The sequence below is a fragment of the Aptenodytes patagonicus genome, chromosome 2, assembly GCF_965638725.1.
Source record: "Aptenodytes patagonicus chromosome 2, bAptPat1.pri.cur, whole genome shotgun sequence".
NCBI classification, from domain to species: Eukaryota; Metazoa; Chordata; class Aves; order Sphenisciformes; family Spheniscidae; genus Aptenodytes; species Aptenodytes patagonicus.
Genome location: NC_134950.1, coordinates 53,713,809 through 53,736,338, shown reverse-complemented (window position 1 = coordinate 53,736,338; position 22,530 = coordinate 53,713,809). Strand labels below are relative to the sequence as shown.

At 40.2% G+C, this 22,530-nt stretch overlaps 1 protein-coding gene across 1 annotated transcript; it reads right to left on the bottom strand.

The window, feature by feature from the left end:
• Positions 1 to 560: 560 nt before the first annotated feature.
• Positions 561 to 20,954, bottom strand: USP14 (ubiquitin specific peptidase 14). The gene is made up of 16 exons (XM_076329876.1): positions 20,731 to 20,954; positions 18,002 to 18,147; positions 17,324 to 17,356; positions 15,413 to 15,517; positions 13,596 to 13,699; positions 11,447 to 11,505; positions 9,443 to 9,573; positions 9,057 to 9,137; positions 8,180 to 8,259; positions 6,541 to 6,655; positions 5,134 to 5,199; positions 4,701 to 4,793; positions 3,611 to 3,739; positions 2,447 to 2,507; positions 1,400 to 1,507; positions 561 to 1,277 (listed from the first exon to the last, which is right to left on the bottom strand). Exons 1-16 carry the CDS (start codon positions 20,744 to 20,746, stop codon positions 1,126 to 1,128), a joined length of 1,479 nt encoding a protein of 492 aa, XP_076185991.1. The 5' UTR covers positions 20,747 to 20,954; the 3' UTR covers positions 561 to 1,125.
• Between the last annotated feature and the right edge of the window lie 1,576 nt (positions 20,955 to 22,530).

Here is a 22,530-nt window from a genome sequence, read left to right as displayed (position 1 = left end):
GCATCATGTGACAACTGATACAACTTCTCACCAAAATGTGGCAGTGCTGCTCTGGCCCTCAAACAAACAAACAGGCTTGAAATCAGACCCCCCCTGGGGAGAGATCCCATCCCAGTGAGGATCCCTATCACTAATTCAAGCCCCCAGCCCTAGGGTGTAACTAAAGGGTGCAGTTTGATAGGCCTAGAAAGACCTCCACTACACCTGGAGACGGCAGGCTTGTGGACCCATCTAGGAACTGCAGATCCTCTACACAGAGGCCGAGTTCTGCTGATGGCCTAGAGCTTTTCTGGCTGTAGCCAACACCGACATACTTTTTTACTGCCGCTTCCCACTAGCATATAGCTGCTGTACTCCTGTGGGGAAGGAACAGAAGTTACCATAAGTAAGCAAAGCCCAGTTTTGCAGCCACCATACTAGACTTAACCTCCCGTTACTCTTTACTCAGTAGATAAATCCCTACAGCTTGAAAAAAAAAGTGGCTTTATTACATGACTGCTTCGAGACATTCATCAGTGGTGGCCCAGGAAGTGAAAACAAACACATACTAACAACTACACTACCGAGACATGAACTTTTTTTAATGGAGACACATTGTTGATCACAATTTATTCTGAAGTCATGAGGTGCCAGCAACAGAACAGACTGAGTCAGCAGGTCAGGCTGGACAAATACTTGATTGTAGCCACGGCTGTTGGCTATGGGCAGCAGCACTGAGTTACGCAACAAGGCAACAGTTTCTCTTCTACCTTCCTAACAAAACTGCCAGGGAAGGCAAAGGATGGACAGCTATTGAACTGTGGTATAAACCATGCAAGAGTAACAAATGTGAGAATAGGTGTGTAATAAATACTTGATGACACTGGGGGAGGGGGAACAGGCTTATTTAAAAAAAAAATTATCTTCTGCAAGACATTAAAGCTATTTTAAGTATTGTCACCACCACAGTGGGCAGTCCAGTCCAGTAGTGACAACTGGTACACGGATCAGTTTTGAAACAATACCCCTCTTCAGATGAGAAGGTTTGAACAGATTATTTATCCACTGGCTAAAGCTCTGGGGTTAAAGAAGTGATCAGTAATCAACATTTATTTCACACCTAGGCAGAATGACTAAAACTGAAGACTACTGTTCAGCTTCGTCTTCAATTACTTCAATTCTGCGAGGCCCGTAGAGTAGAACATAAGCTATATGCCAGTCTCCACCCCCAGATAACCTCAAAATATCTTCCGGTGTAACAATGCTGACTTTGTCATCATCAAATTTAATCCATTCATCTGCAAGAAAAACAAGAGGATTATTTGTAATTTAGGTACATGAAATCTAAGCGTGTTTAACAGCCCCTTAAAGGAAAGAAGCTGTGAAGGGTGGTTAACAGTGCTGTAATTTTATTTTTTACCTTGTTTCCTTTTAACCCAAGACACATAATGCCCAGAGGAACTTGATCTGCCTTGATGTGTTAGCACTGCCTGCAGGTCATAATAGCCGCAATTATTAGAACCAGTATCTGAAGGAAGAGGGGGAAAAAAAGTTACACAAGTCTCACATGAACAGTTTCAGTGTGTTTCACAGACGCGTTAGCCATACTGCAGCACTGAGCTGTGTAAAACCCCATTTGCAGCACGGTTCTAAGTCATTGTGAACTAAAAGCAGCGGCTTTCAGCCAGGACAGCCCCTCAGGAAACTGGGACTGTTGTCCATTTTTATGACATAAATATGTATCCTGGGCGTAATGCAAATGCAGTAAGCTTAAGGAGTCAAAACGATGATGTACGATTAGTAAACCTTCTGGGCAGGTTTGGCCAATACTTCCTTCAAACACCAGCTGCTGCCCACATTCAAGGCCAGCCGTGAAACTGCAAGGACCGACTTGCTGAGCACGGGCTGCACAGCGATGCTGCTGAGAATACTCAGGTACAGTAGGTCAGCCCACTCTGCAGTTAGTTCAATTACGCTATTCCATTTTTCAATGGAAAAAAAATGGCTATTTCAAAGGTACCGAGAAGGGTGTTACAGTCCCCAACGTGTCTTAACTGCCCTTCTCAGCACTCCAGAACATCCTGTTTTCACCGTGCTCTCGAGCTAGTCAATGCCCCCCCCTCCACTTCTCATGTAGCGCATCACACAGAAAATTTGGAAGCACTGAATGGTAACAGTTGGGATAAACAAGACCTCCAAAATAATTTCTGCACAGTGTCCTCAACATGAGGGTGAACGCTTAGGACATTCAAGCTCCAAGCCCCCCAAATTTAGGCAACACTAGCACCACCACAGCACTTTTTAAAGTCCAATCTTTCTATTCCTTAAATTTCTGTCAGTTTCTGAAGCTTAATTTTCAAAGGCATTAAAAATAACCGGCGTTCTCAAAATATTACTACTATCAGGTCCACTTCAACATGAGTAAATGGAAAGTTACTTTAAAATAGATTTACTTCCCTGTACTCACCATCAGGAAAAGAAAATGGTTCGTATTTAACTTCCTTCTGTGCACCATCACTCTTACTAGACTAAAGAACAGAATATGCTGAATTAATGTGAAATGGTTTTGAGCAAGCTTTAGCACAATCATCTCAAATACCAACTCTCCATTCATTTAAAGATGTTTCTAAGCCCATACATTTTTTGTTCAACTTGAAACAAGTTCCATTACAGTATTTCTAGCTGGACATCCAAAAGCCTAATCTAAACAGGACCACTTTTTAAAGCAAATATATAACCATTTTAGCACATATTGCCTAGACTGTTTTGTTTACCCACCAGATTTACAGGCTTGGAGCACGAAAACAATTCTGCAACTGAAGACTTTATTCTTTGTTAGGGACTTTCTAGCAGCAGAAGTGGCAATAAGAAAATACCAGAGACAGACTAAGTGCCAATACATTCTGTTTTAAAATAGCACTCTTTCCTTGCTCCTAACTGTGTAGAGAGAGATGCAAGTCTTATTCAAATGTTTAAATGAAACTGCCAGGAGTTAGGCTAGGAAAAGACTAGCAAACTTTGAAAAAAATTGGCTAAAACACTACAGTTTTAGCTCGTTTACTTTTTTCTTCATTAAAGAAAAGGAAGTCAGTTTTAGAATTATGTAGGCAGGGTAGGAGATTAAACCATTTACCAAGTTTTTAGAGTACAGTCTTTTAGCTCACTACTACGTATATTCTGTATTTTATCACTCAGACACATAGTACTCCCTTGTACAACCCCTTCCAGCTGGTGAGCAGGAAACAGGTACCTATACTCCACCGAACAAGTGACCTGCCAGCAAGCAATAATGTTTGGAGAATCATTTTGTGTAATTCACAGAAAACCTTTAGGCATAACACTGGTAAGCAGAAGCACTACATTTGCGTACATTTTGAAATAAAAATGTAAGCAACATGTTTGTCTACAGCTTTTAACATTTCTCATCAAGCAGTCATGCCAAAGCAGGTACTATATTTTCATGAAAATACACAAAAACGTCTAAAGCTTAATACTGAGGAGTTTGAATGCTAAATAGGAAAAAAAAAAATATATTTAAGTCAGTCAAGTTTTCTCTAGTCCTTATTAGTACCCAATTTCAGATGTATGACTTATCTAATCAAAACGTCCATGAAATTGCTGGGAGACTTACATTCTTTGGCTGTTGATTTACTTTTTTGTCTTCTAGATCTTTGAATTTTGATCGATAAGAAACCATTTTTTCCTGAAGGTCTGGCGTACATAGCTCATACACATCCAACATAAGAGGAAATTTAACATCCTAGGAAGTAAAAAGCATAAAGATTATTAGCATAATTTGGTACTCCACATTAAAGTGTTCTCCCATGGGAAGACAACACTAAGTCCAATTAAATGCAACTCTTGTCACATTTATGACAACCTGATCTACTGCAAGGTTGCTGGCAGTACTTACCTAAAGGGCTATAATACTTTCACAGAAGAATGTCTGATTCAGTATAAACAAACCATCATAAATTACTACATTCAGTATAAACACTTAGATTCTTTATTATTAGCTGTCATACTTTTATACTATGGATATACCTATGCAGGCCTAAGGAAAAAAAAATGCATGTAGAATGACTGTACACTTGCAAAAATGTCCATTTGTGTTATCCAAACAACCTTCTACAATAGTTAACCTGCGCCTTCAATCTTTATTCCCTTGCTTCTCTTGTAAGGAACAGGCATCATCTATTGTGATGCTTCCTCAGCAGCCTAGGAGGTCTATCAGCCAAGGTCAACAGAAAGCAAAACTGGAACATTTAGCTGTTTGCAGCTGGTTCTTGCATTTGTCAGTCAGAAAGCCAGACAAAATAACTAATACAGGAAGTGTTTGTTAGCATAAACATTTCTCATCAACTTTTGAATGCTATCCAGTGACTGAGAGCCTGGCCCACTCCGTAATTAAACAGCGTCCTCCGAACCACTAGTGAAGAGACCCCCAAAAAAATCCTAACAGTATTGGAGCAAATTCACTTCTGTTTCTTACCTCCTCCCCCAGTCTAGTTTGGTAGCATAGTTTGCCACACATCATCGCAACTGGGAACAAAGCTACTTTGTACTTAAGAAGAGAAACTGCACTGTTAATATTTTTAAATGCAATTTAAAAGCAAACAATTTAGTAAATAGCCTTCAAGTATTAGTTGTCTACCTATAATAAAAACTCATTGAAAAGCATAAAGAGGAATTAAATTTCAATATGCAGAAAACTTACTCACCTTAAGAACTTTGGCATTCACAGATTCTTTCTCTTTGTAAAAAAATCTAACCATCTGAATAGTCAGGTACGCTGGCAAGCGACTGATTTTAGACTGCAAAAAAAAAATTCAGAAAAAGCTGTCACTTGAGATAGTTACAGATCTTTTATACCTTAAACACTGCTCATCCTAAATTACAGGCTATTCTGGGAACATATTTGTACACAAACACATAGGAATATAACAAGGCCTCCTATTTTGAAGCTCTGTATAGTAGCATACTCAAAGAAATAATTTTCAACTGGTCTTAAATTTCTTGGTCATGGATATTCAGATGCTTTATAAACATGATTCTATAAATCACATGCTGTTGCAGCAGTAACTTTGTGTTTTGGGACAGAAAATTGACAACAGTTAAAAGAATCATAAAGAGAGTAACAAAAGTACCACTCACAGATTTGATATAGAGTGCATTTCTCTGCAGTGTTGGAGAGAGTTTGGTGATTTCCTCTTGAAGACGCTGTTAAAAAAAAAAGGTAGTAACACATACGTTCATCATAAAACCCAGCTTAAAGAAAAGCACAGCACGGATAAACAAGCCGTCAACTAAATCTTGTTCTGCCAATCTCTTCTGTTGCTATCAGCCATTACGACACACAGAATTTTGAAATTCCTTGGCAAAAAGACCATGCCCATTCATTTGTTCAGCTCCAGGCTCATTCCTGAGCCCCAACAACACTAAGTTTCTCTCTGCAGAAAATTTTATTCTACAAGAGTAGAACTTGCAACTTAAATATCTGCATTTGGTTACGAATGTGTCATGTCATGGTTGGAACACAACTGGAAAAAAAAAAAAACCTCTGAAGTTTCTTGTGACAGGAATATTTGCACATTTCTCAACTCTCAGTCTAAAGCAGAGCCGTACATAAAGAGCCAGGTGGTGATACTCTGCTTCCAGGGACCTTTCCAAATTCAGGGAAAGACTGACCTGGTTGTTAGTGTTGTGACTCTCTTGCTACAGGCAATCCAGCGTAACAATTCTAGAAGGCCCTTTCTGGCCTGAAAGTGAGATTTCTTTTTCATAATCTTTATAATTTGTGAGCATTAACTATTTTATTTTACTTTTCATTCTAAATTCTGTCAAAACAGAAAAAGCAGAAACAAAGATTATCTGAGAACCACGCAACTTGGTCCAGTCCTGTACAAACCAGATCTCTGCTTCCATCCCTGCTCTTACAGAAATACTACAAGAGCAGTTACTACAACAGTGTTTTTGTAGTAGCTCCTCTCCCTGCCCCTTCAGATTCTCCAAAAAACCCTGAAAACTTAGAAATATATAAAACACAGACTACTTTAAGAAGTCCTACTTAAATAAACAGCTTAAAGATGATGATGATGTGTCATGGAAGATTTAACACCCCCTTCAAATCTGCAAAATTAAGTTTAAGCTTAATTGTTTCATCATCTGTTTTTTTCTTCTTAGAACACAGCAACAAAAGTGCTGCCCTATTTTAAAACTGACTTTTGGACTTTTTGGGAACCATTTACAGCATGCTTAAATCATGATACTACTCAGTCTGAAGTGAAAGTCAAACAAATAGTTTCAAATTACAAGTAACAAATTGGCTTGCACTTGGTTACCTGCATGGGGAAGACCACGTCAGGGTCAAGAAAACGCTCTGTTGAAGTCTGCTTTACGTTAACAGGCAATTCATTTTCATTTCCATCTTCCCATTAAACACCCCCAAAAAACCTTGGAACTTTGTAAAGTTTGGACAGTAGATGTCAATTCCAAATCACAGATTAAAAACACAGGTCATTTAGAATCTGAATTAAATAAAAAAAAGTTGTAATGGCTTACCAATTTTAGTCCTGTAAACAGATACTTCACTTCTTGATTGATAAAGCAGCTAAGCTGAAGCAGATTCTCCTTTCCTTTAGTTACTTCCTCTTCTTCAGCTTCTGTACATTTCATGCTTCACGAAGTTAAGGAAAACCATCATGCACCAAGAGCTGAACTACTGCTCTAGTGAAAAGAACATGCTGAACAGCACGGTAACTTAAGATAATACTGTGCTTGTGCATCAGTAGTACTTTTACTTCTCATAGTATAAAAATGAAGGTTTGAAACAGCCCTTCCTTCTAACCAATCTGTTCCTTTGTGTCTAATGACAAGTGGTAGCTGAGGCAGACAGCATACCAAAAAAAATAAATAAGCTTTTAATCACCATTTAAGCCTGTGAGGCCTGCTTTGTTCTTTCTTCCCTCCCCACCCCCCCAGGACACAGATCATACTAACTGGCTGCCAATACCAAGTCTTGAAGCTGTCCTGCAACACTATGCTCCGTTACTGTTTACAAGTAATAAAGTTCTATTACTGCTGCTGGCCGGACTTCCTGTTTCTTTCAACGTGCACAGCCTCCTTTCCCTGCCTTGTATCTGCCCTCTTCACTGAAATAAAGTCCATTTCTTCATTATTTTCTACACATTCTTCTAATTGTTCTGCCCAACCTCTTCTTTTTTGTACTTCTGCCACCAATCCTTTTCTCTCATCCACTTCTTCTAACGAGACACTTTTCTGACTGCTCTGAATGCATTTATTCTACAAATGCTGCCATAATCACACTTTGAAGGCTTGCAACACAACTTTTCTACCAAGTTTCTGCCTCCTGCCATTAGCCTATGCATCATTCCTCTTAGCTATTCATTCTGCTCCTCCCAACTATTTCAGGGATAACAAACACCACAGTGCAGGGAGAGATATGCATGACTCTTACCTTAAAAAAGGCCTTTACTCTTCATCACTACCAAGCTATGAGATACAGTACCTCATCTAAGACAATGTTTCCTTATTTCAGACTAGCAACACATATAGTATAATTCTTTCTAAAAGTGGTGGCCAGTTTAATGACAGCCAGGATTTTGGGGTGGTGAAGTGGGAAAACAGTAATACTTGGCATGAGATGCGTGCCCCATGTCATCTTTTTGTTCTTGCTATTAAAAAGCTACTAGAAAGTTGTCAGCTGCCTTAGTTTCTTACTCATCTAACAGTGTACATCCAATTTATTTCTTAAGAAATCAATCAAGCTATCTTTTGTCCATGTTTAATATGCCAAGTATATCAGCAACACTCCCTTTACAAGTCAAAAAAAGGCTATTTAGGAACATAATTACTTTTATTTGGATAAAACATCTCAACGTCCTTGAAGTAGGTAACTGGCAATCTTCTCTGGGAAGGAAACCTGGTATTTAAATTCAGTGGGTTCTTCTGTAAGTTTCCATTACCATTCTTCCTCCCCACATCATCCTCTCTCTCAAAGTACATCCAATCTTAACTTTAACTTCTGTGTACTCCTGCAATACATCATTCCCTCTCTTCCCCACCACACACCTTTATTTTCTGTACTACTCTGGATGATGCTTTTCGTCCTCCCTGCACTCAACTGCTAAAGTGTGAAATTATTATAATTCTTTATGTCTTGCCTTAGTCTTTAGGATACGCTGTTTCAAATTCAATGCTGAAGAACTGATCAATTAAACTCTTCTTTTTAGAAGCTGCTGCTGTAGCTCCAGAGTCTGTCTGCAAAACAAATTCTCTTATGATGTAACTTTAAATAGCACGTAAAGACAGTCTTCTTTACAGACAAAATAACCCCATTTATTTAAATTCTTTGAAGCCTATTCCTTCACCTTTCTCTAGGCGCACTTTCTCCTAGTCAATCTCCTTACACTGTATAAAAGTTTCAAAACAAACGCATTTATAGCATGCTGTTAAAGCCACCTCACAGCACATCAGCAAGCAAGATTTCAATCAAAAAGTCACACCTCCCTGCCCCCCAACTTAAATCTGTCTTAAATTTTAGAGTAGTCTATCAGATTTTTGCCACTGCCAAGACTCTCCAGAAAACAGCTCACAGAGAAAGAAGAGAGTCAGTCTGGTAAAGTCTTGTGAAAAGCTTTAAGTAATTTCTTAGCAGGTTAATTAAGTTAGCTGTCTGTTTGAAATGCATTCTTGTAGCCAAGAAAGCTGTAGCACAAGGATGGGGTTTCTTCCAGAAAAAAAGTTCTTACGTGCTAAATTCACAGGTTATGAGGGCCAGCTGCTGCATACTCACAGTCACCACTACCCTGGTCCAACATACGCCTTACAAAGCCCAAAGGGAAAGTATTCCTATAGTATGCTCCACAGCATAGCTATGACATGACATGACATAGGTAGCATTATGCTGACCAGACACATCAGAAAGCAGTTTCACTTACTGGACAATAGACACGTGCTGAAGAACACACAAAACAGATAATCCTTAGCAAAAAATATGTGAATCACAAGTACAATATTATAAATCCTAACTCTGGTTAGAGTAAGACTACAATTACCTCCATAACTGTATCACCTTCTATGCCTTCCAGCTTCTGCTGTAGTACCCTCATCATCTGCACCCAGCACTCATTGGCATCCTAGGAAAGGAACAGAACATTAAATCTGACTAGTAGTGTTATGATTTAGTAATATTAAACCCATCAATCTTTACACTATAAAACCAAATGTAAGGATTCCTTAACTAAGAATTTTTCCCTATTCCACCATACATTTTCAGAGCTAGCACTTGATATTACATTCAACTTTTCTACACAATACAAAAGCAAAGACTTTACTGGGATAAGTTATTTTCACAAGAGAAAGTAAGTTTTAAAACATCCTTGTTCTCAACTTCCAACATACTGTAGAATCCTCAAACAATAAGCTAATAATCGGTCTTTACCTGTTGAAGGTACTGGCCTTGATCGCCCTTCTCTGCAAACTGTGGGAAGGCCATATGTAAAAACTGCAGGAGAATGATAGGTGGAATACTGGAGGAAGTTTTATCCATGGAATCAAACAAGTCTCTAAGAGCTTGAAGAAAAAGTAAGTGAATGCTTTGAGAAGTGGAAAAACAATTCAAACATGGCAGGAAGTTTAAAAAGAATAGTAAAATAGCAGCAACGTTTAAAGACTGATCATTTAACAGTGTCCAGTTTGATCTTTCCAAAGCAGGACCAAATTTTCCAAGTGGCATAACAGGTACACCTAAGATCTCCTTCGTGAACATGACTTTGCAAGCGTAAAGATGACAATTCTGGGAGTTTGGCACATAGTGCCTTGTCTTTCCTGGCTGCTTACAGAAAAAAAAACATTTTTGAGTAGTTAAGATTTCATTTGAAACACATATGAGGAACAATGTTTTCATAAGAGGACTACACCTAGAGAAACCAGAAGGCATTCACAGTCTATCCTCTAGAGCAGCTTAAGTTCCACGAACTACTGGGAAAAAAAACCTTTCATTTTTCCCAACTAAAATATCTAGAAAATACTCATGCTCAATTTAACACCCAGGAAAACAAGTATGTGTATGCATACGTGCAGACAGTTCGTAACTATGTGCAATTCAATGAACGCTACTGATTGCATGACAATACACATGGCTTTCTTTTTTGCTCCAGGCACATTACTACATATGTCTTATCTACCCAGGTTGCAGCATTTTAAATCCACAAATCACCTCAGAGACACCTGTTAATCCTCACAACAACCCTGTGAGGTAGGCAACAGTCTGCATGGTCACTAATTTACAAGTGGAGAGACTAATGAATGATACTCTTGAATAAGTGAATATAGGCACAATTACAAGGAACCAAGGTCAGTTGCTTCCTCTCTTTAAGAAATATCTTCACTGACATTGATAAGAGGGACAACCAATATGACACAGCAATTAAAAAAAATGCCATAAGTGTCATGCAGGAGTTCTTGACCAGCTCAGCGCCAAAGAATTAACTACAAATTAATTAAACTATTAAGACTCCTAAAAAGCAGAGCTGTCACCTTAAAAAGAAAACAAGGGACACAAAGTAAAGGCAGCGAAAAGGGGAGGGGCAGGCATGGTTGTATAGAGTAACCATTGAACTTACCACCCCAAAATTCGATCAGCAGGCATACCCACAAACTGGACCTTTCCTTCCTTACATTGTTAAATCCCAGTGTCCTGGCCCAGCATCTTAGTGGGGCAATGAAATAGAGTAAAAAAAGAAAAAGTGGACAAGTAGTACCCTTGTTCAAGTGTAAGGGGTCTAACTAGAATTCTAGTTAGAACTTGGGAGATACGGGGCCATCGTGAGCTCCCACATTGTGAGCACCCAGATCACCACAACAAAGAGTAACTTTCCTTTTGAAGACACTACTTTCTATTTCAGTTATGAAATATGGATCTTCAGGGTAAACCAGTGATAAAGCATCAGCTACCAGCTTAACAATAATGCTCAGCCAATAAATCATATTAAAAAATATCAATGAAATACATATTCTAGGAGTATGGCGTTAGCCTACCATTAAGTGAAACAAAGAACTGTTCACTAAAATATTTCTACACAAAACGATCAAATCAACAGATGGATGGAGTCTCCTTTAGGAAGTTCCAATTACTTTATGCCTACATGCAAAACAGTAAGAGATACGAATTATTTCTATCTAAGCCTAGATCACATTTGAATATATTTTTCCCAGCATGCAGCTAGGTAATATGCAGAGATGTATGCTTTGCAGCCACAGTCAGAATAACCTTTAAAGATATTAACAACAGAGCAAAATGAATCCGCCAGTGCTAGCAGATCTGAAATTCCTAAGGCATATGCACTAAAGAAAAATATGCAGAGCTGTAACTGCAATTTTCATCTGCAGTTAGCAGGAAATCACATGCTAGCCTAAAACCCTGTGTTCTACCCTAAACACCAACCTGCAGTAATGTATTGAGCAGAGGCCATTTCTCCTGAAGCTCTTAAGGCACCACCATACCTAAAAGAGAAGAAAAATAATTTGTATGCAATTAAGCACAATCGAGAAGAGCAGTCAGGTTTTTAAATCATAAAGAAGGCAGCAGCTAGATTTATTTAAATGTATCAAAAAAGAAATCAATCACCAAAACAGAAGTAACTGAAGATAAGATTTGCTCACACTCTCCTCAAAGTCTCAGCTATTTTGCAAGCACTGCATGGAAGCAAAGGAAAACCAGCATCCTTGAGACAATAAACAAATGCAGACTGAGAAGTCTGGATACATCACTGCTGCCTCCCTAATCAAAGACTCAATCTATTTTTAAAGAAACTGAGGAAAAAGTCAGAATAGAAGCTACCCCATTTCTGAAACATTTGCCACAGCTTCTTCAGATACATGGAAAAAAACACCTTCAAGGATAGATGGCAGATAAAATGCACAGAAATGGAGGACAGGCTTCCTCCCTCCATAGCAGAAGCAAAACAGTGAAAGGTGAGACATTTTTCTCGGGGAGATATTTCCTACACTGAAAAAGTATGGGAGTCCACCTGTATTACCAGAACTTACCACTCTTCTTGGAATGATTTCTTAATTTACCACCTGCATGAGGAACAGATGGTCTCATCAAAGCATATAAGCCTTCAAGCAAAAGGAGGGTCTCATGCATTCTTTAATCTCAGACTGAACTTTAAAAACTCTGACCATTGCTAGATGATGAGCAGGAAACTTTCCCCCTGTCATGCTACAAAACAGGGAGTACCCTCGCAGAGATCAACGGAGCAGCTGGTGAGAAATGAAGCCGTAATAGTAAGCTTTCCCATTTGAGTCCTCTCACCTCTCTCCCACTGCCATATACCCCTCCATGCTGTCATCAAGCAGGGAAGGCCAAATAAAGGCTAAGTCTCTAGGGGAAAACAGAGCGGCTGCCTGTGAATCTGACTTCCCACAAACAATAAGGCCACATCTTGTATTGCCACCTGCCAGTTTTACAGGGTACATTTTGACATTTGGTATGTTAAATTTGTCAAATACTCTGATTCAGTGCAGTAACTCAGAGTCCTTTACATGGAAATAAACAGACTTTTCTAAAATGACAACACTGAAAAACAAGAAAAAGCTTTCAAACAGAGTTTCTGTACTTCACAAATAGTTCTCAGTGCCAAATAATTGCAAATTCACCGGCTAACAGAATGAAGAAAAATTTATAAGTACTTAAATAACTAGTGTTTACAGTAACCTAGAATATCCAGTTGGGTACCAAGGCATCAAGAAAGCAGTGTATTTTAAAGGAATTAAGTTAACTCTAAGATGGCAATGCTCTACCTAATACTTCTAAATACATTTTTAAATACAGATGGTTTTCTCATTATAATTCATCTGGAGGATAAATTCAGGCTCACATTACCACGTATTCTTTTTTCCTCCAATCTTCTTTTCAAGTTTCTCGTAGATTCCTCACAAAAAAAAATTAACCATTTCCACATTTCAGTCCAGAATAACAAAAAAAATTCAGAAAAGTTATTCTACAATCAGAACAAATGAAGCAAATTCCATAAGGGTCATGCCTTCTGTTCCCTACACAGCTTTTTCCAGTTTGCCGCCACAGTAATACCCATGGCCCTGTCTCAGAGCTTCCTGCTGTACCTCCAAGTACCAAATGTCGGTAACGTCAGAATTTCATAGCTGAAAACACATTATGCAATAAAGCCATTGAAAAAAAATATTCCTGAAAGGAACAGGACTCCTGTACGTTCTTTTATACAGAACAAGACCGTACAAACTGACACCAGAAAACAGGGTTAGGAGTTCAGTAGCTTGTTTAAGCATTTTAAACAAGTCTTGATAGAAACTATTTTTAGTTAGGCAAAACACATTCTCTCTACTAAAAGCCAGTTCCAACAAATACATAGTCTTAAGTTTTTAAAAAGTACAGACTAACACAGCCATAGGATAAACTTTAATCGATCATTATGTCAATCTTGATTAGATTTAAAGAGTAACAGATTGTTACGATAATCCACACCAGTATTAAGACGGACCGTTCCACAAAATATCTATTTCATAAGCTAAAGAAAACATTTTAGTCATGGTCTTTTTGTACTGAATCCTACCTTTTAAGGGCCTCTTTCACTTCTGGCACTGAGCGGATACACTGAACCGTAGCGTTCATGTAGCAAGTGTTGCCAAGGTTTGTCAATCCACATGGTAACTCCATCTACCAAAAAATTTACAAGGGTGCTTGAAGGTCAGAGATGTGCAACCGTTTTTGTATCAACGCTTTAATTTGACATCAACTTCTAAGAAAAGGAATGATCAGAGATGCGTAAAACTGGAATATTCCATCAAACTTTATGACGTTTTCCAGATCCATTTTCTGATCATATTAATAATTTCACCATCTGGTGCTTTTAGAAGACATTCGGGAATGCTTTGGGTTTTTTTCTGTGCATGTTTAGTTTCATGAGCATATTCTTCAAGCAGGCAGTCATTCAGAAAGTTCAATTATAATCTCATTCAAGTTTTGACCTTAAAATTCTATTTCCATGAAATTTCCACATGAATACATTTGTATGAAACACGGATGTTTTAATTAAAATCAGTTTTCAGTAAAACTCTGAATGTGATTAAGTTCATAGTTAGAAACAAGCATTATTTAAAATCCTCTCCAGAAGTCTGCAATAGATCATTAATTTGATCCTTTCAGACAACTTGTGAATTTCTGAAGTTTTGACAAATGTGAAGGCCAACTAATAACTAAACTAACCAGTTGCAGAAACCACTATCAATCACAATATAATGGCATTTTTCTTTTTTTTCTTTTTTCTTTTTTTTAAATCCTGCATATTTGAGTACTTGTCAAGGAAAAGCACGTAGTTCAATGAAAATGAAGTAGTACTGCATACCAGTATCACTTAATTATTTTAGGAAGAGAGAATTCATTTAGCTGTGTATTCCATTTTTAATGAATACACGCAGTACAGACAAATGAATTTTGATGTATAACAAAATTTCAATCAGAGAAATGCAATGTGACCAACTTTTTCAAAATGTTATCTGACACTGAATCATCTCCTTGTTTGCCTCTCAGTTATCTCAAAGTCTATGTATAGGGTTAGTCTCAAAAATACGTAAGTATCCTTCACCTGCTGGTGCCACGGAAAGCATTAAATACTGAAGCACAAAACCAGTCCTAAACTACAGATCCGTTTTCATACAGACATGCATAAAAGCATTCCCGTTCTGCATGCACAGTTGACAACAGTCATGCAATTGTTTTAACTATGACAAAGAACTCCTAGTTCAAATTGACTGATTAGAAAATTAAGCCTTTCAAACTGTAAAAAAGGAAACAACTCAAACAGAAGTTACTTCATTTAAAAAAATAGATTAATTATGCTCTTCCAAACTTTACTCCCATAAAGGAAAACATATAATCTATTCCACTAATGTCAAACTTACTTTCCTTTTTCAGAAAGAAAAGTTTACCTAATACTACTAACAAGGACAAACAAAACCCCAAACACACCCCACCCCAAACAAACCCTAGTTTCCCTTCACAGATATGAAGGAGGCAGGAAACAATTTTGCACATCTAAGAGCCCTTATTCAGGCAAAGTTCAGGACACTAATACGGCAAGGGCAATATAACTTTGTCTTTAAAAACATCAGCAAGACTATTTTTAGAAAATTTACTAAGCTGCCTGCTTAAAGAAAAAACAGCACTAGTTACATGACTTTTAAATTAAATTCCAGACTTCTCATCACTGCTACCAGCTGGATCATCAACGTAAATTTGCATTTCTTTGAGAAGCTATAAATGCTAAACAGACATTATAGTTTCAAAATCCACTTTTAAGCAACTGCAACTATTTAAAAACTTGCCATTATTCAAAGGTTTACAAGAAACCAAAGTTTGAAATATGCTTACAGCTGAAGCCAACTGCTCCTCTGTCATGTCTTCTACAAAGATGGGTCGAGCAATTGGCTCTTCCGGAAGCGCATCTGCAGAACCCATCATTAATAAGGTCATCCCCTTGAAACACAGTAGAAATAGTAATAAATATTTAAGGGCAGTTATTTCCGCTTAAAAAAAAATAAATCATTAAGCTCTTGACATATTTCAGCTATTTCCCCAAAGATAAACACAATCTTTCTCTTAGTTTACAAAACTGATATTGCAATGCTGTTTCTGAAGGGTATACTTTAACTTTCTCATTATCTAGAAAGTACTTATTGAGAACAATTCCACAGCATTATCCATGCTAGACGTTTCCACTGAGCCTGGTGAGCTTGCCAGCAGCTGACAATGCAAGATTCCAATCAGGACTAAAATTTAACATTCATGGGATATCCCAATGTGAAGTGTTCAGAAAAGCTCCCTTCCTGATGGACCACTAGGGATCAAGCATCTTCAACACTTCAGTGCAAGTATTCCTCTTTCCCTTAAGTCTTAGAAAATACCTTGGAACCGAGGATAACTGAGCAGCTAACTTCCAATTTGAGAGAAGCTGCAATGTTTGAGGTTCTCAACCAACAAAATCTCAAGTTCTCAAATTCAGAATTCTCTAAACAACAAAAAAAAATCCTTCATCTTTAGCCTAGAATCTGGGGAAACACTTCAGACATATGTGGGTAATAATGAGGAGCACAGCTCAGTTTCAAATTGGTTTTTTCACCTGAAAAGCAAGTGGGAAAGCACCATCCTTTGGTCTGGCAAGTTCTGAGGACATTAAATTAATCGAAAAGTGAAAAATAACCAAAATGACCCCATCAGTTTAGGCATGAGGACTAACATTCGGGGCGGGGGGGAGCAATCAAGTTACCATGCTTGTTGGACTAGTGTAAGGAAAAGGAGGTTTTCAGCATTCAACAGGAGTACATCTACACAATAAGATCTATCAAAGGGGGAGAAAAATGGCTATCTGGAGCCTTGAAAAATACAGTGCTAAGGAAAAGGATGGACAACAGAATGGAAAGAAACTGGTTTGACAGTGTAAATAAATCCCTAGAACTTGTATATAACATTATTAAAAAGAATAAAGGCAGCTGTTAGCATAACTATGCAGAAAAGGACAAGAATATTATGTATTGGGGTTTTTTCTGAATTACTTTGCTACAATAGCTGCAGCTACAGGCTGCTAATAGATGCTTGCGAACTAATTACAAGAGTAAGAGTAATGCTACCTAATTCAATCTGCTCAGTGAAGAACTGGAGTAAAACCTGTACCAAACAGATGTTACAAGATATCTACAGAAATAAATATATTCACTTTTTGTTTTCTTTTTGAACTAGTCAAAGGTATGAATAACCATTATTAATGGGTTTGTTTTTAAACAGCAGCTATTTACTACAGCAGAACAAATTTCAGCAGGCTGATAAAAAAGGATATAGGCAGTGCTGTAACTTCAGCATTTGTAATGCAACAATTTTCCATGCTGGGGAAATACAAGCGCAATGGACTGCAGACAGCGCCCAGGTTCATAAGCTCTCTCTAAATAACACGACTTATTGTTGTGGTCACAGACACACAACACAGAACGACCACTGGTCTGACCCAGAACATTTCTTGTAAGAAAGAAAGATGCTCCCAAGTACTTCAGGAAGATGGTGTAATTTCCCATCAGACTTCCCTGATGCTAGAAAAGGTTTTTTACAAATCAATGGTGAGGACTTTGTAAGAATGCTTAGGTATGACAACTGAAAAATTATTTGTCATCAAGCTCTGATTTTTAAGAAAGAACTACCCATTCAAACAGAAACAGCAAGAACTTTAAATCTTTCTTTAAATGCCAAAATAAAAATCAAACTAGTAAAATTTAGTTATTCCTCAGAACTTACATTCTTTATTTTTAGGTTCCCCCAGTCATCATCCTGTATTTGAAATTAAATAAAAGACAAGTTAATTATCTTGCAGCAAAAGACAAGCAAGTATTTTCATTAATATTAATCACATATTTCTAAATATACAATTGTGTTTCATCCAAGATTCCACAATATTAACTATTTACACATCATCAAGTCTTGTCTGACTAAAATAAAAAGCAGCCAAGTCATCTTTTCAATAAGGTTCTTCATCTGTTGTTCAACACTGCTTAGATGTAAACAATTTTTTGTAGGAAAGTTGTCTATATCACATTACACTGATAAGTCTCCAGCAAAGAAGTGCCAGAGAAACTTGTCTTAAACAAGCTAAAAGCAGAAAGTTTCGTTCAGATTCTGAACATTAAAAAGGAACAGGGAAAAAAAAAAACAACACCAAGCAGAGTAGTGTTTGGTATAAGAGAGCGAAGAAGTGTTTTAAAACAGCAGTGTACCTCCCAACCACTTAGCAACAAACTTTTGCCCGTATTTTTTAGTAGCAGGCAATGAATCATACAGAATTATTTCTGAAAAGTGTAGTCAGTTTAATATATACAATGAAAGATCTTCTGGAAGAACACTTGGAAATATGGCCATTGCTCATTATGTTATAATGTAATAAAGTTAGAAATAATATAAAAACCCACGGATTTCTACCTTCAGAGTTCCTCCTTTAACCATAACCTTCTGTCTAGCTGGTTGAACTCCAGTCAGTGCAAACAACTGGGCTTTGAAGACCATTGGAGGTTCATCAGTGTTAAGCTCCACACCATCGAATTTCTCTTTTCCCCATTTCACGTTAACTGCAAACAAAATGTTTTGAAACTAGATTATTACCTAACATACAAGAGTGTAATTAGCAAGATTAACCCAGTATTTCAAATTCCAGATTTATACCATCTCAAAACATTCAGTTTTTAACTCTAAAACTTGTCAATAATCAAGCTAAGGACACATTTTCTACAAGGTGTCTCAGCCATCAGAACATACTATTTCCAACAAGTCTAAAAATATCCTATAAACCAACTGTAACCAACATACATACTGAGAAACTTTGGAAGCAATAAATGTGTATAACAGCATCAGAAATTCTTTGGGCAAGTCTTCACAAAAGCAGCTCGAAAGCAACTCTCCCAATCTCTTGGCACTGTTCACTGCAAACAAATTTCCGAAGGAAGTTCAGGTGTGCGATTCCAGTTCAGTTTTCCATAGCATTTCCATTCTCCTTCAATGGCAAACAATACCATGTTCTTTAAAAGCAAAGCTACTCTTTGATAGACATAGTTTTGGCTACCAGTATTGCTTCATGTGGAGCTACGTGAGGAGGTAAGCGTGCATCAAGATAAGCCCCATAAAATAGCACACCTCCTGGCTCACAGCGCCATTTACACCACCATCACTGCTACCCTCCTCAGTTTTGACAGTGTGCACACAAACAATGTACCTGCGTGCAAATACTGACAGCAGCCTAGCACAAGTTGCAGCTTCAGAAGACCTGACCCCAGTAAAGGTGCAGGAATTAAGTGAAGTGAAATTTGGTCACGCAAAGTGTAGCTCTCAATGCTGGAAATGGGATCACCAGCAGGAACATCAGGCAGAACGACACAAAGGCATGTTAAATTCACTTTGGTAAAGCTAGTACCAACCAAGAGCAGACAAGAATGCCTGGAATAAACAGTGTGTTTCTAAAGAATGGTTACGCATTCCAATCACGATCACAGGTACACAAGGCTACTTTAGCAAACTGTAGTTTCGCTGAAAATCTGCAAAATATAGCACACAGTAATATCCTATGTGCACAGTAACTGGTTGAAATACCACACTTTAAGAAAACCATATCCCTCCTTCTACCTGTGCTTCGGTTTTAAGTAAATATACTACGGCAACTCTAGCTCGTCGTGATTTTAAAAAACCTTCCAAGAAGGTTAAGATTTCAGATGTATGCAGTGCTTGAGATGGGTAACAAGGAAGAATCACTTAGTCTAAATTAGCCTACAAAGCAACTCAAATGCCTGGCTTTTCAGTATTTCTAGCAGAAAGTACCTTCTGATTTGTCCAACTTTTTTTTTTTTAAAACACATTCATTATTTTGCATATTTAAGACCTACCAAGCGCAAGCCTTTTCCCATTTTCCAGGAAGACGGCCCACTCAGTCACTGAACAAGTCAGCTGCACAGAGTCTTTTAAGTTTTGCATTTTTGAACAGTCATGCATCCACCGATAAATACGCAGAAGAGTTAGCAATTATTAATCTGTAGTGTCACCGGTTTTGACAACTCGGCACTCAAGAAGAGGAAACAGAAGAGCGTGAGTGTCTTTTCTTCAGAGATAGCAATCAAAATTTCCACCAAAAGTTTCCAAACTAAAGGAGAAAACTGTTAATCTGAAAACAATGGGAAGTAAGAAAAAAGGACACATTTCCCCACTGGACAGAAAATACAGCTTACGCAGATGTGCTAGAGTTCAGGGAAAGTCCTGTTATACTGGCATCAGGATCCCAGTTTGCCAACCATAATTAAAATAGCGGAGAAACACTGACACAACTGTGTACTGCGGGCTTCTACAATCTGTTCCTCACGTACTAAAAAGCCCCAAGAGGCCAGACCTGTGAAATATAAACAAGCCAGTAACTGGTCCTAGAAGCGTCACTGGAGGTTTCGCTCTTGCAGTCTTCACTAGAAACTTTCCTTCACGGCGAGAAGGATGCGATGCAATTTAAGAAAATTTTAAGTCCTCCGGTTTTAACTAGGAAATAATGGATTTAAAAGAGCGGAGGCAGATGCACCTAAATAGATTTGGAGGTGCAGATGAAGAATTATGGCTCGCTTGACAGACAGCGGCACTCATCTTGTTGTACAAAATTTTGTTTGTTTAGTACAAAACAACAACAAAAAAAAAAACCAAGGGCAATACCGAGGCACTATCGCACGTGATACGCGTATAACACCCGTTCGCACGGCCGAGCCTTGCCGAAAGGGCCCTCCCGGCCATCAGCAGCGCTCGCCCCTCTCCCCAGCCGGGCCAGGCCCAACACTTCCTCCTCAGGCGGCTGGGTCGCCTCCCGGGTCGGGCCGGGCCGGGCCGCACGTCCCGGGGAGCTCCCGTCGCCGTCCTCGGCCGGGCTCGGCGGACACGTGCCGAGCGCCAGCGGCAGGACGGCGGGGACGCCGGACGAGCCTCCCGCTGCCCCTCGGGAGGCACCGCCCGCCTCCCCCCGCGAGGCGGCGGGAAGGGCCCGGCCGGGGGCGGCGGGGCCGCCCAGGAGGGCTCGTCGCTGAGGCAACGGCAGCCACCACCGTAGGCGCCGCAGGCGCTGCCCCCGCGCCCCACGCTGCGGACGGCCGCGGGGCGGGCCGGGCCGGGCGCAGGCGGCGGGGCCGGCTCACCTGAGAAGAGCGGCATGGCGGAGGGGGCGGACGGCGCGCCGTGGCCTGGGAGGGCGCGGTGGCGGCGGGGAAACGAAAGGGCGACCGGGAGCGGCGTTGGCGGGGAGCGGCGTTAGTGGGGAGAGAGCGGGCGGGCGATGGCGGCTCCGGCGCGTCCCTCCCTCCCTCGGGGTCTCATTCAAACCGGCCCCTCAGGATGACGCTGCAAGCGGGGCCCGCTCTCCGGAAGCGGGGTGGGCTGCGCGCGCAGCGCCGGAAGGGCGGGGCGGGGCGGCGGCCGTCGCGCGCTGGGAGGGCGGTGAGGGGGGCGGTCGCGCGGCGCGGCCGGTAACGGCTGCTCGGCGGAGCAAGGGCCGCAGCGGCTGGGCCTGGTGCAGGGCAGAGCGCCCGGGGGGGCCCGGAGAAGAGAAACCGCTCCGGCTGTGGGCTGTCCGCGGGCAACGGTAGTTTCTCGGGAGAGAGCGGCGCACGAGAAAGCGTGGCTGAATACCGGGCTTCTCTCTAACCCGGGAACGTATAACCGACCTAAAATTAGCGGCTGCCTAGGTGCTAGGTCTGATTAAACCTGCTGTGCGCAAACCGGACGCAGAGCCACCGCTTAAGGTGTCCGGGTGGGAGCCTGGAAAGAGCCCGGTCCCCAGAACGGGCCGAAGGCGCTGTTGGTGCCACGGGCGGGGAACATCAATGTAGAGGGCGAAGTGCCGAAGGGCTGGGAGGGGTCTGCAGACGTTCTGGTGGTGTGCCCGAAAGCTGTGATTGCACGAAGGTGGGGGGAAGAAAAAAGGACGGGCTGTTGGTGGATGAAACACGTTCGGGTTATACGAAAACGTGGAGTAAGAGAGAAAACTGTCAACAGAAGGACTTTACTAAGGGGGGAGGGGGATGACTAGTCTACCAGCAATTATTTTAAGACTCGGTGATAGGTAACAGAGAAGGAGCGCTGAAGGATGAGTGTGAGGGCAATGGCCAGGAGCCTTCAGGACGGTAACAGTTTTAAAGGTACTAAAAACAGTAGACATGGAGACATGAGCCTCAACAGCTTCTACAAAAGCTCTTGGTATTAGGCAGTGATTAAAGAAACTAAAGCAGTGCTTGAACATATAAAAAGGAAGAGAATGCCAGAAAGAAACATCCCTTCCTCAGCCCCCTCCTAGCTGCCGCCTCTAGAAACCCAGCACTATTACCTTCACCAGCTTCTCTGGCAGCTGCAGCTGTAAGAGCTTCTGCCGCAGCTTCTGCCACTGTTTGGTTGTCTGCATTTGCACTTCTGGCCCTGCTTTTGCTACAGAATTGATACCCAAAACAAGAAGGATCTTTCCTTGATAAACGTGCTGCTCGCCAAATGTGATTTTCAACTCCAAACAGTCAAAGAAGGATATACAAAATGGCCATAAAAATAGTCCGGGGCTTGAAAGTAAGCCTTGAGATGGAAGGCTTAGACATTTCAGTCTTTTCAGTTTGTTCAGAGAAGAACAACAAAAGTTGATTTTATTGTCCGATGTAGGCTCCTAGTCACAGAGAGAAAGTTTTGAGGAACAAGGATTACATTTCACAGAGAAGCTCCAATGGGTGGTATGCTGAAATTAAGCTGGATTTTGAATTAAGATGGGGTTTCCAATTACTAAGGCGATTTAAGTGTTGTTAAAGTTTACCAGCAAGGGTGATGAATGTTCTGTTACTTTGTCTTGCTTAAAAGAGGTTTCTAGAAGTTTTAATCCAGTTTTAGGGTGGGATCCTGCAGACCACCTATTCAAGTGAGAGCAGATCCCAGCTGTCTACCCTTGAGTCGGCAGGATACCT